The sequence below is a fragment of the Girardinichthys multiradiatus genome, chromosome 14 (assembly GCF_021462225.1).
Source record: "Girardinichthys multiradiatus isolate DD_20200921_A chromosome 14, DD_fGirMul_XY1, whole genome shotgun sequence".
Lineage (NCBI taxonomy): Eukaryota > Metazoa > Chordata > Actinopteri > Cyprinodontiformes > Goodeidae > Girardinichthys > Girardinichthys multiradiatus.
In genome coordinates, this window is record NC_061807.1 from 42,503,635 (window position 1) to 42,517,749 (window position 14,115).

The 14,115-nt window shown below is 42.1% G+C and overlaps 1 protein-coding gene across 15 annotated transcripts in view; it reads left to right on the plus strand.

Moving 5' to 3' along the window:
• Nucleotides 1–14,115, plus strand: part of camk2d1 (calcium/calmodulin-dependent protein kinase (CaM kinase) II delta 1) — a 143,368-nt gene that overhangs the window by 85,759 nt on the left and 43,494 nt on the right. For all 15 annotated transcript variants that reach the window (XM_047386746.1, XM_047386747.1, XM_047386749.1 and 12 more), the window contains exons 4-5: nucleotides 5,052–5,106; nucleotides 11,447–11,512. In XM_047386746.1, coding sequence (XP_047242702.1) covers nucleotides 5,052–5,106; nucleotides 11,447–11,512 — 121 coding nt within the window. The remainder of the gene's footprint in view (nucleotides 1–5,051; nucleotides 5,107–11,446; nucleotides 11,513–14,115) is intronic.

The window sequence follows — 14,115 nt, forward strand, 5'->3', positions numbered from 1 at the left end:
TTTAACATGGTTAACAATATTTCTATGGTTTTGTTAAAATGTGTTAAAAATATTGCAAAACTTTAGATTTTTATGCTGCTGTTTGCATGAGACAATAGCCAGAGGAACTACTGTTTTCCTGTAACATAAATGCTATCAACATCAAGACTTTCCCTCAGTCACACATCGACTCTCCCAGCATACAGAACGTTCTGTCTTACATTAGATATATTTATAACTATGAGGTTTTCAATTGAACACCCTGTCTCAGAGAGAGAACCTGAATGAATAAAGAAATATTGAAAACAAAATAAAATAAGATCCAATTAAATGCTAAACATATTGACAGCTGCTCTTTTCTAAATGATTTCATAAACAAATTACAGTCTCCAAGTACCCTCCAATTCAGACTGCTGTTTTTACAGGAAGAGAGAATACAGTAAGATGATTTATCAGCTTTAAAATATGTTCTTTTAAGGTTAAAGAGCATCTATGCTTAGGGCTTGTATTATGAAGGTTTTGATGGAAGTTATGGCTCAGTTTATCTGCTATATTAATGCTTTTAACAAAATAGTCTCTTCCTTATACTATCATAAAGCAGAACTACATTGAACACTTGGGACTTTTTAAAATATTGCTGCTTCACTTTCATTGACTTCCTGCTTTTTTATAGAGTGACGCCAAATGTGGTTTTAGAATTGAGTTAATTTTTACGAGTTTTCCTATCAATAAGAAATTTTATTGTTAATTTGCTTCTAAAACATGAATAATTATTAAAACAGGTCATCATTTCCACCCTAGTAGTAAATATTTATAAAACTGACCCAAGTTTATTATGAGACTGAAATCTTTTTTTCTCATAGCTGATAGTCTCAGTGGTGAACTTCAGGGTATTCAGAGAAGGTCCCAAGGAGAACCAGAAATAAAAAATTTAATGATTTCATTTCAATTAGATTTTTTTATATGAATAGAAATGATCATTAAGGTAATATATAGAATTGGCTTGATCCAGTGTTGTCAATATGTGCAGTGCAGGCCTGCTCCAGCTGACACAGATCTTTGTTGGTGACACTTGGTAAAGGTTTGTGTGTATTGCCAACACTGAAAATGGCAGCAAGCATATGATGGCCTGGATTATTATGGCTAATTTATAAGACAACCATATACAATCAACAAGGATAATGTTAAAAAGGTTTACCCAGTATATGGAGTCTAACTTGTTTGAAAAATGGAAGAAATTCAATTGTTTTTTTTTGGATAATGTTTTAACTAAACCAAAATCACCATATGGAACTAAGGTTGGACATTTTCATTGCCCAGGGTTGATGCATGGATTGTTTGCTGCCTTTTCTTTTTTCACTGGTTCTACTTTTGCTGCCTCACAAGCAGGCGGCCTTTTTCAGCAGCTTTCACTCTTTCCTGAGTTTTTCTTTTTAAATCAATTTTTTTAGAAGTGTTTTTTCCTGTTTTTCCGCCTTGTTATACACATGATGGAGCGGACTTTCTTGTGGACAACTAGTATTTGTGTTGCGAGACTGTAAGAGACCATGCTCATATTGTTTACTCCAGAGATCACCTGTTAGCTCTTGGTAGCAACACTGTGCCGCCTTCCACCGAAGCGGCACAATATTCCTTACAACCGTCTATTGTAGGAAATGTGAGATCCCTTCCCAACAAAGTGGATGACTTGGTAGCTCTAAGTCGGTTTAAGAGAGGCTACAGAGAGAGAGCAGCTTGGTTATGCTGATTGAAACATGGCTGACCACGCTAACTCACACACATGTATACAAAGATGGTTTTCATTTAAATTCAGCTGAGAGAACCAATGAGAGCAGTAAGAAGAAAGGATAGGGTCTGGCTGTGTGGTACCAGAGCAGAATACCACACATCTGAAGGACCTTAGCAATTACAGGCCTGTTGCACAGACCACACATCTGATGAAGGCCATCAGGAGGTTGGTTCTCAACTATCTTCGTCCCCTGGTTAGGTCTTTGTGGCATCTGCTGCAGTTTGCCTGCCAACCTGGCATCAGGGTGGATGATGCCATCATCTACCTCCTGCACCGAGCTCTGACCCACCTGGAGAAGCTGTTCTTTGATTTCTCCAGTGCTTTAATTACCATCCAGCCTGGACTTTTGAGGGACAAGCTAGAGCTGTCAGAAGTGGTCCACCATCTGTTTCAGCAGACAGTGGACTACCTCTAGCGACCTATAGTAGATGAGGACACGGAACTGTGTCTCTAACATTCTGGTCTGCAGTACGGGGGCCCCACAGGAAACTGTGCTGTTACTGTTCCTGTTCACCCTCTACAATGCAGAACTCTCCATCAACTCCTCAGGTTGTTCTCAGGAGGACGAGGGAAAATGCCAGCATGCTTAATTTGGTATATTTAAACATGGAAAGTGAGCAGAGCGATGCTGGTAGTTTAGCTATGGATATCTTTTGAGGTGGAGGATTTTTCACCCCCTTTTTCACCTAAGGTTAAAAGAAGATTTATGGAGTCCAGCGGGCATAAGCCTTATCAGTTCAAGCCACTGGCTCAAGGCGCTGTCTTGGCGATGCCTTAAGCCGCTACGGGTGCTTGTGATGGTTTCATGTTCGAACACGGGGGCTGTGACGTAAACATGTACGAAGCTGTATCGTTTGAACCAATAGGAAAATTCAGTTGCAATAACCACAGTTCAACCGAAAGAGCAGCACTAAGATGGCTTTTGGACAAATATTGCAGAATTAAATAAGTTCACATGAAAAAAAAAAAACCAGCACATTAACATAATGATAGCACACTTAAGGCCTAGTTTATTTGCAAAGAAAAGGTTGATTTGAGGTTTAGCGCTCAGAATTGTTGTCGGAGTGTCAAGAAAAAGCCCAACAGATTTACTTTCAAAAGTGGAGCATTACAGCTAACGTTTTAAAGCTTTGCTTGATATTTATAAAAGAAACTTTACTAGAAACTGCTTTGGGATTATTTCAATTGTTACGGACACAGAGACAGAAACGTAAAGGAAAAAAAGAAGCACAAAAGAGAGCGAGGTGGAAAAAAAGGAAAAGGAGAGGAGGAGAAAAGAAAGATGAAGAGAATACAAGATAACACCCTGCTTGCTTTTACACCTGCAGAAACATTGATATTAACAGCTTTTTTACCAAAAAGTGCACAGTACTTATGAATGCAAGATGCATTTAGTGGTAAATGTGGCTCAATATAGAACATTTGTGTATCTGTTTAAACCTGTGGGTCTGAATGTGAACACGATTGTTTATACAGGGTTTCTCCGTGAAAATGTGCAATAGTGAGTGTGAGGAGCCACAGAACTGTACCCGGGACAGATACGAGACATCGAAAGGCCCCCCAGAGCACAGGAACCCCGGGAGAAATCCCCCAGAGAAGAGCAGGGGAGAGTCCCAGGGGAACCACCCAGCAACCACAGTGCAGAAGCCCCAGGGAGCTGCAGTAATGAGCCCACAGGGATGACAGCAGCCATCTATGCCCGAGCAGATCCAGCCATGGACCCAGAGACCCAAGACTCTGGGACATATCAGTCCCCAAGCAGAGGCCCGACAGAGCCCAGGGGTCCAGGCCCTGGGCAAGCAGCCACCGGGAGTGAGTCGGCACACACCAAAGCACCCAGACCCAGAAACCAAGAACACTCACACTCCCCATACATACTCTATACTCCCACGAGAAGTAGCAGAGCGGCACACCAGAAGCCCGCCCAACCATCCGGGCCAGCGAGCAGCCCATCAGTCCACGAGACGGAAACATGCGCCAGCCGGGTAACTGGGCTGGGCAGGCCAACAGCACAGGCTGTCATGGAACTGCAGAGATGGAAAACCCCCGGCGGCACTGCAATGACGCATCCACACCCCAAGGCCCTACATGAATGGTAGTGTGATGGAGTGAGCGGAGGGAAGGACTGGGGGGCAAAATTTTCTCCCAGGGAGAGAAGAAGAAGAAGCGACCAAAAAAAGGAGCAGACCAGCCAGCCTAGTGCAACCAGAATACGCCACAAAAAGGAAGGCACATGACCAGCATGCCCAACCACCCCCGAACCCACGGGGCAGAGCCAACATAGTGCCTAGTCCCGGCACCAGACTGCAGCCACAACCAGGCAAGCAGGGCAATAAAACACATCCCACACCAACACAGAGGCCACCCTGGCAGTCAAGCAGACCCCGCGATGCACCACCCCGGCTACCGCCGTGCCCAAGGGAAAGAAGCCGGCCCAGCAAAGCAAGCCGAAGGGCGCCACAGAAAGGCCACAGCACGTGCAGCAAAAAGGCTGCCCAACCACCACCACCACCACACCACACATCCTTCCGTACATCGGTAGCATAGGGGCACAGTGAAGACCACCAACCCCAAGCACACACCACCCAGCAGAGAAGCAAACCCCACCTCAGTACAAGGCAGAGAGAAGCTTAATGCAACCGCTGAGCTCAGCGACGCCCGCCCTGCAGCAACCACACTCGGAGGCCAGAACCGCCGCGCACAGGACCACCACTCGAACATCACAGAACTGAGACCAGTCCACCCCGAGATTAACCCCAGCCAGCCCGACCACCTAAACCATGCAGACCCCTCCGATCCGCCCTCCCTCAAACATAACCGGGACTGGCGCCAGACCCCCCAGCAACCCCAGCCGGGGGACAACCCAAATACCCCAAACCCAGACACTCCCCATATCTGCCACAACACCCCACAGGGTGAAGCCAAATGGTGCCCCACCCCCACTAGGTGATGGGACCAATTACAGAAACCCAGAGAGATTGATCTCATGTGGAGGCAGAGGCTGTCTCAAGACTTATATAATCCAACAGAAGGTTTTTATTCTATAATAGAATGGAATAGAATAGAAACCTATTCTATTGTGTTCAAAGCAGCCAGTTTTAGACACAATCTCACTGAGCATGTTAACATTGTTTGACTTAGCAGTTTACCAAATCACCCCAAGAGATTACTGGGGCCGTGGAGGGCACATGTAAAAGAATCTGTAGTGCTACAGACTGAAACCTACTTCGAGGTATTCACAGAGCAACACCTTTCACATGTCTCTCTCTGTCTTCCTTTACAGTACGGCTCCACGACAGCATATCAGAGGAAGGATTCCACTATCTGGTCTTTGACCTGTAAGTGCTGCTTCTTAATTTTTACAAGTCTTATTAAAGCCACATTCAGAGACAGTTAAATTAGTATGGTTGGTCATGTGCAGAACACACTCTAGTTGTGCCTTAGGTCTGACCGCTTCTAGTCTGTTATTTGAATGACATGGGAGGCCAAATGAAATCATTTACTTGTTTGTTCATGATTTAGGATCACATCATCACAGCACCATGGAAATGAGTGTTAACAAAATGGAAAGCAGACTCTTTATTTGTTTAAATATCACCTGTTGCCTCTGATTCCTTAGAAGGTTTTATTGATGAAAGAAGAGAAGGCAAGTATAACACTGAGTAGGTTGAAATGTATAAACTAAAGTACAACATCTGGTATCTTTGCCAAATCTTTAATATATTACACTCATTACAGCAGTTACCTTTAGCGCGTTTTTACTTGGAGCCTTCTTCAAAATTCAGTTTTAAATACAGATATGTACTTTTATCAAGGAAAATCATCTAAGAGCTTGTTTGAAATGATGTGAAGTCCATGGATGTGCAATGCAGACCTTCTGTGTTTGGTTGCTGCAGCATTTTTTTCCTGCTCTACTCAAGAACTCTTTAAGGATTTGACTAGGTAAAAAGGGCTTTGTTAGCAAATAAAACCAAATGATGAAGAGTCCGTATCAGCAGGATTGACCTTTTTTCATAACTTCTGTAATTCTATCTGATATGCTTTATATTAACTTCTGGGCCCCAGCCTAGCTGATTCTTTACTTCTTAGTCCTTGGAGCCGATCAGTCTGGTTTCTGTTTCTCCACCTGCTTTTAGAAAACTTGTGGCAAACAATTTTTACTTTTGCTTTATGACATGTTGCTCCATCACCCTGAAGAAAGCCTAGGTTATCACCAATTGCTCCTGGATTTGTTGGAGAACATTACCTTTGTAGGGTTCTCCACTTTTTATTTATGACAGTGTTGTCGGGCCGAATTGGAATTTCACCACTCAAGGTGGCAGCTTGTTGTAGTTTCTTCGTTTCTTTCATTCTGATTTATTATTTTTTAAAAAAATGAAATCCTCCTTTTCTGGCTGAAACATTGCTTTTTTTGGGTGATTATCCCCTCTGGTTCTTGATGTTTCACAGCTGAAAGGAATTTTGCTGATACTTTTGAACAGCTTTTCAACATCTCAAAAGATATTATAATACCTCAACTACAGCTTCAAATCAAAGATGGTTCCAAAAGGAGGCACTGTTGATGCAGAGCAGGAGCAAAGAAGAGGGATAAAAGGAGGTTAACATCATCTTGCCCATTTAAAGGGGAGCAAAAAACACTAAGGAGGTGGATTAGCAGTGCTTGTGAACAGCAGATGTTGTTATCTAGGACATGTTACTGTGATGTGTTCTCTCTGCAGCCCGGATATTGAACTTTTGGCAGCAGTGTATCGTCCATATTATTTACCCCTAGAGTTCAACAGTATTATTTTGGCAACGTCTTATGTTCCACCATCAGTTGCCCACACTGCATTTGATGTTATCAGCTTAGTTGTTGCTAAGCTACAGACACAATACCCCAAGGTGTTTGTTGCGATATCTGGACAGGACAGGACATCAGGGGCCTCCTGTACGAAAGAGTGCACACCTTTCATACTAAAGGTTTGCGGTAGGGAAGCTTGCGGCACACAAAAAAAAATCAAATGTCCGAAACTCTGCGTAGATATGTCACCACACACGTAGCCTTCATACATCCCAACTTGAGGTGGATTTGATGTGACACTTGGACCACCCGGTCCCCGTCTCTGAATACATACAGGGTTTGGACAATGAAACTGAAACACCTGGTTTTAGACCACAATAATTTATTAGTATGGTGTAGGGCCTCCTTTTGCGGCCAATACAGCGTCAATTCGTCTTGGGAATGACATATACAAGTCCTGCACAGTGGTCAGAGGGATTTTAAGTCATTCTTCTTGCAGGATAGTGGCCAGGTCACTACGTGATACTGGTGGAGGAAAACATTTCCTGACTCGCTCCTCCAAAACACCCCAAAGTGGCTCAATAATATTTAGATCTGGTGACTGTGCAGGCCATGGGAGATGTTCAACTTCACTTTCATGTTCATCAAACCAATCTTTCACTAGTCTTGCTGTGTGTATTGGTGCATTGTCATCCTGATACACGGCACCGCCTTCAGGCTACAATGTTTGAACCATTGGATGCACATGGTCCTCAAGAATGGTTCAGTAGTCCTTGGCAGTGACGCGCCCATCTAGCACAAGTATTGGGCCAAGGGAATGCCATGATATGGCAGCCCAAACCATCACTGATCCACCCCCATGCTTCACTCTGGGCATGCAACAGTCTGGGTGGTACGCTTCTTTGGGGCTTCTCCACACCGTAACTCTCCCGGATGTGGGGAAAACAGTAAAGGTGGACTCATCAGAGAACAATACATGTTTCACATTGTCCACAGACCAAGATTTGCGCTCCTTGCACCATTGAAACCGACGTTTGGCATTGGCATGAGTGACCAAAGATTTGGCTATAGCAGCCCGGCCGTGTATATTGACCTTGTGGAGCTCCTGACGGACAGTTCTGGTGGAAACAGAAGAGTTGTGGTGCACATTTAATTCTGCCGTGATTTGGGCAGCCGTGGTTTTATGTCTTTTGGATACAATCTGGGTTAGCACCCGAACATCCCTTTCAGACAGCTTCCTCTTGCGTCCACAGTTAATCCTGTTGGATGTGGTTCGTCCTTCTTGGTGGTATGCTGACATTACCCTGGATACCGTGGCTCTTGATACATCACAAAGACTTGCTGTCTTGGTCACAGATGCACCAGCAAGACGTGCACCAACAATTTGTCCTCTTTTGAACTCTGGTATGTCACCCATAATGTTGTGTGCATTTCAATATTTTGAGCAAAACTGTGCTCTTACCCTGCTAATTGAACCTTCACACTCTGCTCTTACTGGTGCAATGTGCAATCAATGAAGACTGGCTACCAGGCTGGTCCAATTTAGCCATGAAACCTCCCACACTAAAATGACAGGTGTTTCAGTTTCATTGTCCAACCCCTGTATGTATAAGTAGCCGGAAGTCACCCATCATGTGTCCAAAAAACCATGGCAACGGTGCTGTGACAGTCAAAGAACCGCTCTCTGTCAGCGGAAAAACACTAAGAGAGACTGCGTCTGCACATCATGAGAGGGATGTTTGTAGTCTGTCACAGCAAACCAACAACTACTTGAATGACAACAGTGTGTATATCTAACCCATGCAGCCTCCCATAATTCTATTAGGAAGACTGTCACCACACACACTATGTGAAGTTCTTCATATCTTTACAACTATTCAGGACGTCACATTAAAAATTAAAAATTGCAAGTAGCCAGCCATTGGGCACGGAGTTTTTTTTCCCAACACAACTATTATTATTAGATTAATTATAATTATTTTTATAGTATAAAGGAATCATGAGTAGAGGTGGCCATTGTGCCACTGCATTTGCACATCACAAATAGGTTGCACATTTATTGAATAAAATTTCTATTCATGAAAGCATTGTCACTCACAGCTGGTGCCCTTATAGCAGAATGAGTGCATGAGTGGGATGACTGTTAAATACCCGACCTGTCACTTAGCTCCATCTGAAAAGCTCTGGTTGAAAGGACCGCAGCGTAGTGAGAACTTGAACTGGCACCGGTGATGCACGGTTCCTCTTGGTTTCCTGCTGTAACACTGAGGCCAGCTCCATGCAGAGCTCCAAAATAATGAACTAAACTGGCTGATAAGCCATGCATCATTATGTGCCAGCAGATCAGTACGATATCTGAAAAAAAACAAAAACACTCTTCTTCCATTGGTGATGTCCTGCAGCTGTGCGAAAGCTGCCACCTTTGCGCAGCTGTTTATGGACATGTGTGATTGTCTCGAGTTTGTCAACTTGTTAGGAATTATTCTGCCTATCTGACCAAATTTTTCTTTTTAGTGAGAATTAAAGTGCCCCTTAAATGATTCACATGTACTTTATGCTGCTTAGCTCACAAACCGATGCGCATTTACATCTACAGGTGACAAAAATGGGAAGTTTCACAGTTTCCATCCAACTAAGGTTGTTTCCATCATTTTTTGAGGTGTGTTATGTTATTGTATGAGGATAAATGTGATTCAGTTTCATTGCTCTGGTTTATACCATAAAAGCTCAAACTTGTGAAAAAACATCAGATTTGATGCACTAAATGAATAAAGCTAAATGGAGTCATTTCAGTGGATTTGGTGAGTTTTAGTTTTCTGTAGTTTATTATTGTCGATTGAAAAGGTTTGCGTGGCTTTCGCACATTTTCATAGCAGGTCAAAAGTTTGCATGGATTTATGCACACTTTCACGTTGCATGCAATTTTCTACATACCAGGTAGTGCGTAAAATATTGCGCGGCAAGATTTTTGTGCGGAGGTATACTTTGTACATCATGCTCCTGGACAGGACAGGACAGGACATTACTTTTGACCTGTGTCATTGACTATATAAACCTCTGTATGTATAACACCATCCACACCAAAACAGTAAGAGGCTTTGCTAAAAAACAAACCCTGGATCACCAGCAACCTGAAGGAACTGCAAAGCGAGAGAAAGAGGCTTCAGAGAGGGAAACAGGGAATTATTGAGGAGTTTACAGCAGCAACTTAAAATCCAGAGTAGAGACTGCAAGGAGGTGTACAGGAAGCTGTGGGGCAAGCTCCAGCAAAACAATATCAGAGATGTGTGGTCAGGGATAAAGAAGATGACAGGCTTCAAGCAGTAGTAGGATCAGACATATGGATGTCTGGACAGAGCCAATGAACTGAACACATTCTTCAATAGGTTTAGTTCAGGAACAAGTTTAAGATCATTCTCTCCTATCCACAGCCAAATGGCCGTGCTGTTCACTCTGTATCCTCAGACTTCCAGTATAGGACAGAGTCATGTTATCTACAGAAATAATCAGATGACTCCGCAGTTGTGGGGTGGATCAGAGATGGAGAAGAAGGTGAGTCCAGGGAGCTGGTGGACCACTTCGTGTCATTGTGTTGAAACAATCATCTCATCTTGAATGTGAATAAAACAAAGGAGATGATTGTAGATTTCAGAAAAAGATGCTGCAAACCTTCTATAGGTCTGTTGTGGAGAGTGTGATCTCTTCTGGCATCATGTGGTGGGGTAACAACATCAGACCCAGTGACCTAAAACAGCTCTACAAACTGAGAAAGATTGCTGGTTTTATTCTGGGGACTCATGTAGAACCTCTGGGGATTATTGTGCAAAGAAGGATTCTTCATAGAGTGAAGAACATTATGAAGAACCCTAAACATACTCTTCATCAAACTGTCATACAACAACAGAGTGTCTTCAGGCTGAGGCTTCTTCAGATCAGCTGTAATACTGACCACTATAGGAGATCCTTCTTGCCCACAGCCATCAGCAACTATAACAACTTGTACAATATTAGTGGCAACAACATTTAATTACCCTTCGGGATTAATAAAGGCTTTTGAAATGGAATTGGATTGGCTTTAGAGGAGGTCCCATCCATTGGGTTAGAAACAACCCCATACATGGGTTTCTATCAGAATGCTTCAGACAAGGTCAAGTGTTTGATAAATGTATTTACATCTTTTACAAAAGTTCTGTGTAAATTACATAATACAAGAGGTGCTGTTTATGCCACATACACTGATCGGAGTTTCTCTACAACCCAGTTGGGGTGATGGAGGACAACATTTTTGCACATCAGTAGGGGCAGTAGAAGACGTCATGAACTAACATCACTGTATTTTGAAGTTATGTGCACAGTCTGCAAATATTTAAATGATTTCATTTTGCTGCTGCTGTTTAGATACTTGCTAAACTGTTCATGCCTAACAGAGTATTATCTTCTCTGACTTTGTGAGGTTACCCAGTTACACACCAGTCTTCATAAGCTGCACATTATTCCTTTTGTATTTAATGTGCTCTGATTAAATCAGTTACCAAATATCTGCTAGAAAAAAAAAGGATCGAGCTCTCATTTTCTCTTGGCTTCAGTCATATTTTAGTAGGATTACTGTCTGCTGTTCATGACCACCACAGGCTTAATCACAGCATGGAATACAATGTAGTGCTCAATTATTACTATGCCTCCCCTCTATTATGCATTTTCCCATCTGTGTTCCTTGGAATTGCTGGTAAAAATGCAAACACGGAAAGGCGATATCATTTCAGCACATGGACCAGTATGCATAGCATTCAAGGAAATCAGTGGTTTCTTCTTCTGCAGATGCAGGAGTAACCATGTGATTCTACTCTTTGCTAGTCTTCCACTTTATCTAACTGTGTTATGTTTTCTCTTGTCCCCAGAGTTACTGGTGGAGAGCTGTTTGAGGACATTGTTGCCAGGGAGTACTACAGCGAAGCTGATGCCAGGTCAGTGTTGAGTCTGATCTCATGATGTTTGGATTTTTTTATTTTTTATTCCGAATTACTGAGAATCTGGTAAATATTTTTTATTTTATTTTGGGACTTTAAAGGCATATAAAAGCACAAACCTCAGATTTCTAAAATCTCTGACTTGTCAATATGAGTTGTTAAAAACTGTCCACCTTATATGTGTCTTTCATGCCTTTGATACCAAAATTAATCTCTTCTTTCATTAAGGGCTCTCTTCTTTCACTCTCTACCGCCCTCTGATTTATTGGAATCCCTCAAAACAGAATCCTTATGGACCTATGAAGGGTCATTCTCCAACAAAGATCCAGCTTAGTAGAGTTTAATTTGATGTAACATGTTTCACGCACGTTATATGTTGTCTGAATGAGTAACTTTGAAGTTTATCATCATCAGTAGATGACAGTTTTAGATTCATCTTAAAAACTGTTCTCTGATAAGATTCTGTTTTGCTGTGGGTTCACTTGATTAAAAAAGTTTAAGAAATGGAAGCTGCCAGTTTGTATTACTTGAAGACCACATACATGTGTCCTAAGTGTTTTTGTCTGTTACTGACTTGAAGGAATAGTTCAGCTTTCTGCCTATACCTGTAGAGTTAGTGTTAAGATTGGCTCCAGAAAACCAAGACATATACAAATTCACCTAAATGTACATCAAAATGACTAAATTTTGGCCCTACTCTATTGTCATTTTGTCTCAGCCTTGTCTGGATTTGGTCAGGTCAGAGTAGTCACTTGGCTAAAAGACATATAATCGTTATTAGGTCCTTTTCATTAGTGTTCAGGATTGTAGCTCATAACTGTTATATTTATTTTATTCAACAATCTAAAGCTTATATTGAATACTGAACTCCAACACGATGGCAACTCGAGACAAAAGTAGAAATGTCTGATAGACAGACTGGCACCCTCCCCAGGGATTTAAGAGCGCTGAGGTAAGCCTGGCCTGCTTGTAATTTCTTGAATTGGAACAGTGGTTGTATAAAACATAGCAGTCTTTTTTACCCGTGAGGGTTTAACTACGCTAGTAAAGTAACATCACAGAACTCAAGCTCCGCAACTCATCTTAGTTTTCTCAGTCAGCTATTTGGCCCTGAAAAAGTCACTTCAAGCTAGTGCTGCTTCACTAGGGCCCCATGAGTTCCACTATACAAAAAAGGCAGACAGATTTGTGGAGTTTAACAAAGTACGCTACAAGACGCGGAATCGCACAGATTTTGCTCATGTTGGCAAGTAGGGATCTGTCTCCACACAGAGTAGAGACTGTGAAAACAACATAAGCCATGGTGAAAAGGCTCGCTGAAAAACACAGACTTCCTTGAAGTTGAAGCTTAGCACAAAGTTTAGGAGAGAACACTAACTCCACATTTTTTATGAATCTATAGAACAACCTTTCTGTAAGTTTTGTCAGCTGCTGATTGGATAAGGATACATTTGATGACCACTTTAGTCAGAGTCACATCAAAAACTGGGAGAAGGGGCAAGTTAGCGGGAGCCAATCATGTACGCTAACTGTTGAACATTCAGCTAAATTGGTGAAGCAATGTGTGATTTAATGGAGTTTATGTTGCTATGTCCCAAATCAGATTTTCCTTTTGGAAAAATGATAAAGCTTTGTTTCTTTTTGCTAAAGAACTGTAAACAAGGGGGTGGGGGCTCACTCAGATATATTTCTGTGTGTAGTTAATAAATGGCCTCACTTTTATTATTGATATTACCGTTTCTATCAGGAAAACACTTTGTTTTTGTTTAAGGTATAGATCCTAGCACTGTGCAGTTCCAGATACCATGTTATCCATATCCATAGAAGGTAGTGACTTTCTGTTATAGAGATACACTCACCGGCCACTTTATTAGGTACACCTGTCCAACTGCTCGTTGATGCATATTTCTAATCAGCCAATCACATGGCAGCAATTTAATGCATGTAGACATGGTTAAGACAATCTGCTGCAGTTCAAACCGAGCATCAGAATGGGGAAGAAAGGTGATTTAAGTGACTGTTTCTGGTTCAAAAGTGGGTTGACCTGGGGAATGCAGCACCTGTAGCCCATTTCCGGTCACCTCTTCTCGTTGTGCAGCGTTTTCTGCCACACTTTTTCCTTCCCACAGACTTCCCACTGAGGTGCCTTGATACAGCACTCTGGGAACAGCCTATTCGTTCAGAAATTTCTTTCTGTGTCTTACCCTCTTGCTTGAGGGTGTCAATAGTGGCCTTCTGGACAGCAGTCAGGTCGGCAGTCTTACCCATGATTGGGGTTTTGAGTGATGAACCAGGCTGGGAGTTTTAAAGGCCTCAGGAATCTTTTGCAGGTGTTTAGAGTTAACTCGTTGATTCAGTGATTAGGTTCATAGCTCGTTTAGAGACCCTTTTAATGATATGCTAATTTTGTGAGATAGGAATTTTGGGTTTTCATGAGCTGTATGCCAAAATCATCTGTATTAAGACAATAAAAGACCTGAAATATTTCAGTTAGTGTGCAATGAATCTAAATTATATGAAAGTTAAATTTTCATCATGACATTATGGAAAATAATGAACTTCATCACAATATGCTAATATTTTGAGAAGGACCTGTATGT